Raw genomic sequence first — 3,324 nt, 5'->3', positions numbered from 1 at the left:
GGGTGCCTTGGTGAATAAATACTCACCAATTCCCTTCTGTGCTCCCGTGATGAACTTATAGGCATCCACAAGGTCGCCTCTCAACCTTCTCTTGCGGAGGCTGAAAAGGTCCAGTTTCTCTAGTCTCTCCTCGTAAGGCTTGGCCTGCAAGCCCTTAACCATACGAGTGGCCCTTCTCTGGACCCTCTCCAGGTTATCCGGATCCCTCTTGAAGTGCGGCGCCCAGAACTGCACGCAGTACTCCAACTGCGGTCTGACCAGCGCCCGATAGAGGGGAATTATCACCTCCTTGGACCTGTTCGTCATGCATCTGCTGATGCACGATAAAGTGCCATTGGCTTTTCTGATGGCTTCGTCACACTGCCGACTCATGTTCATCTTGGAGTCCACTAGGACTCCCAGATCCCTTTCCACTTCCGTGCCACCCAGCAGGTCATTCCCTAGGCTGTAGGTGTGCTGGACATTTTTCCTGTTGCAGAACCTCATGCATTGCTGGCTTTCCCCAGCATTTGCTTCCCTGTGGCCCCTGCCCCTCTACTGCCTGGCTTGACACTTGAATACCTAGCTGCTGCACCCTGCTCAATGCCTGTTGTGTTCTGCAGGTGACGGCATTCGAAGCTACATCTCCGGGCCTCCTGGGCCTCCGGGGCCGCGGGGACCACCTGGGCCAAAAGGAGATAGCGGCATCATAGCTGGGTCTGTATCTACATCATACAGGGAATCCCTGGGCACTGATGGATCATATGGAGGATCCTTGGGCACCGGTGGAGCATACGGAGGATCCCTGGGTACAGGTGGATCCTATGACAGGTCCCTGGCTGCTGGAGGATCACGTGGTGGCTCGATGGGCAGTGATGGGTCGTATGGCAGTTCAATGGGCGGTGCTGGGTCATACGGTGTCTTGATGCATGCTGAAGGATCACAAGAAGGGTCCCTGAGAGCAGGAGGATCGCAGGGAATGTCGAGCTCGAGAGGGTCCTACAGCGAGTCCTTCACTGGGCCACTGGATTTCAACGAGCTGGCGCTGCGGGTGTCCGAGAGCATCCACAGTGAGTATGAGATGTTCCCTCTCCAGGCTGGGACTCAGCTCCCACCTCAAGCCCTCCACACCCCAGCCCTCTCACTTCACCAGGTCCACTCTGCCCCCCTCTTCCCGCTCAGACCACTGGGCCCATGTACCTTCCAGAGGAAGAGCTGCAGGCAGTTCTCGCCATGCGGCCAGCGACACCCAGAGCCAGGCACAGAGCAGCAGCTCCTGCCCCGATGCCCTGAGCCAGCCTGCACAGCCCTTCATCCCTCCCTGTGGATGGACTCAGGCGATAGGGAGCAGATCAGACCCAGGGTCTGTCAGGTCTGTGCACACAGTACGTGCACAGCATGGCTCATGGCACTGCCTTGACCTCCCCTCAGTGACACCAGCTGAGCTCCTTCCCTGGCCAGTGGGAGCAAATTACTGCAGAGCCAGAAACGCTTGCTACAGATTGATCTGGGCCCTCTTGGCTGATTAAACACCAGCTGAGATTAATGGAGGATCATGATTCCTAAGCAGAGGCCCCTGCTAGCTCTCACCTGCTGCTGTGAGAGTGAGAGCACTGTGGCACAAACACTGCTCAGACCAACCAGGGCTCAAGCTGGCAGCTCTGGGAGATTTGTCTTGTGCTGTCAGTGAAATGGGCCCAGGGCCAGGGCTAGGTGCAGGCACTGCAAAAACCCACGGGACACTCACACTGTGCCTTCACTCAAGTTGAGGAGTTTCCAGAGGAAACAAACCCCCCCAGAACAGCCCCAGCCCCACAGCAAGGGAAATCCCATGCGGCGCTGGCCCTTAAATTCTCCCGTTCAAGGATCTGGAACTGGGAACTGGTGGTATTTGATGGACTTCACCCTGCAGGGCAGGAAAGATATTTAAAGGGCCAGGAACTGTTTTTCTAATCACTGGACACTGTGCTTGTCAGTGGTAAAGGGCTCTGCCTCTCCGGCGTTGGAGTTTAACCTCTGTGTTTGAATCCCCAGGTCGAGGTCTCCTCCAGGACCTGATGACTTACTCTGTGCAGGGGCCACCAGGCCCCCCGGGGCCACCTGGAGTCAGCAAGGTGTTTGCATCCTATGGCAACGTCACTGCAGACCTAATGGACTTCTTCAGGAGTGAGTGGCACTTCAGTCTCTTCTTGCTCAGCCCAGGGGACTATTGTGGGCTTGTCAACCCTTTGGGGACAGCACTGAGCCCTCCCTCTGTGGCTGCTCCGGAGTCCTCGGTCTCCAGCTTGCTTAACTCTACCTAGGTTCAGGGGAGGATCCTGATGATATATGTGGTGGTGCGTCCTGGCCAGAAAGGCTGGGTCCCAGCCCCATGAAGACTTTGCCGGTCTCTTGTACCTGTAGAGCGGGTTGAGCCTGTGGGCCCTCCTCTTTTGCCATTCTGTAAAGCTCATCCTCAAGAGTTAGATGTTTCCCCCGATTCTTTCCTTACACAGACCAACCTCATATCTAGACAAGCCGCCAACCCGGCACTTGTCACGGAGACTCATGGAGTCAGGTTCTTTTGTATTTAAACAGTCTGAGCAATTGCGGAAAGTTGTAGATTTTGCATTAAATCCAGAGCTCGCTTTTATTTATCCTTATAAAGAGGTGGCATCATAGAAACAGCAAAAGGAAAAATGCTGATTTAAATAAAAATCCCATTTTTTAATTTATTTTGTAAACATCATTGCTTTTTCTTGGCCTGGCTGTGTGCCTGGGAGTGGCCGTTCCTCTCTCAGCACTGGAGAGCCACAGCCTCTGCATCCTGCAGGAGCAGGAACAGAAATTCACCTCACCTATGCAGAAGGAGCGAGGCTTTCCATGGTCTGCCTCCTCCGCCAGCCAGCACAGGGTTGGCACAACCTGACCTTGAGTGAGGACACCAGGGTTCATCAGTGACATTTCACCAAACTCTTTAGATAACCTATAGGGCTCTTCTGCCCCCAGCTAAGCATGTCCAGCTCCCACACACTCGCAGCTGGAATGACCTGTGTTGAACTGTTTTCAACCCCAGCTGCCAGAGAGCAGGTTGGCTTCTGCTCAGGGTGACGTGTGTAAACCAGCAACAGTCCTGCTGACAGGGGAACTATTCCAGAGAGCAGCATCAGGGCAGCGAGTCCTACAAGAAATAATGGCCACAAGCTAGCAGAGAGCAGATTTAGACTGGACATTAGGAAGAACTTCTTCACGGTTAGAGTGGCCAAGGTCTGGAACGGGCTCCCAAGGGAGGTGGTGCTCTCCCCTACCCTGGGGGTCTTCAAGAGGAGGTTAGATAGGCATCTAGCTGGGGTCATCTAGACCCAG

At 54.7% G+C, this 3,324-nt stretch overlaps 1 protein-coding gene across 1 annotated transcript in view; it reads left to right on the top strand.

Moving 5' to 3' along the window:
• Nucleotides 1–3,324, top strand: part of COL17A1 (collagen type XVII alpha 1 chain) — a 58,017-nt gene that overhangs the window by 51,784 nt on the left and 2,909 nt on the right. Inside the window, 2 exon segments of the mRNA XM_006021297.2 lie at nucleotides 603–1,049; nucleotides 2,014–2,145. Coding sequence (XP_006021359.2) covers nucleotides 603–1,049; nucleotides 2,014–2,145 — 579 coding nt within the window.

The sequence above is a fragment of the Alligator sinensis genome, unplaced genomic scaffold, assembly GCF_000455745.1.
Source record: "Alligator sinensis unplaced genomic scaffold, ASM45574v1 scaffold61_1, whole genome shotgun sequence".
Taxonomy (NCBI): domain Eukaryota; kingdom Metazoa; phylum Chordata; order Crocodylia; family Alligatoridae; genus Alligator; species Alligator sinensis.
This window is presented reverse-complemented; position numbering and strand designations above follow the sequence as displayed.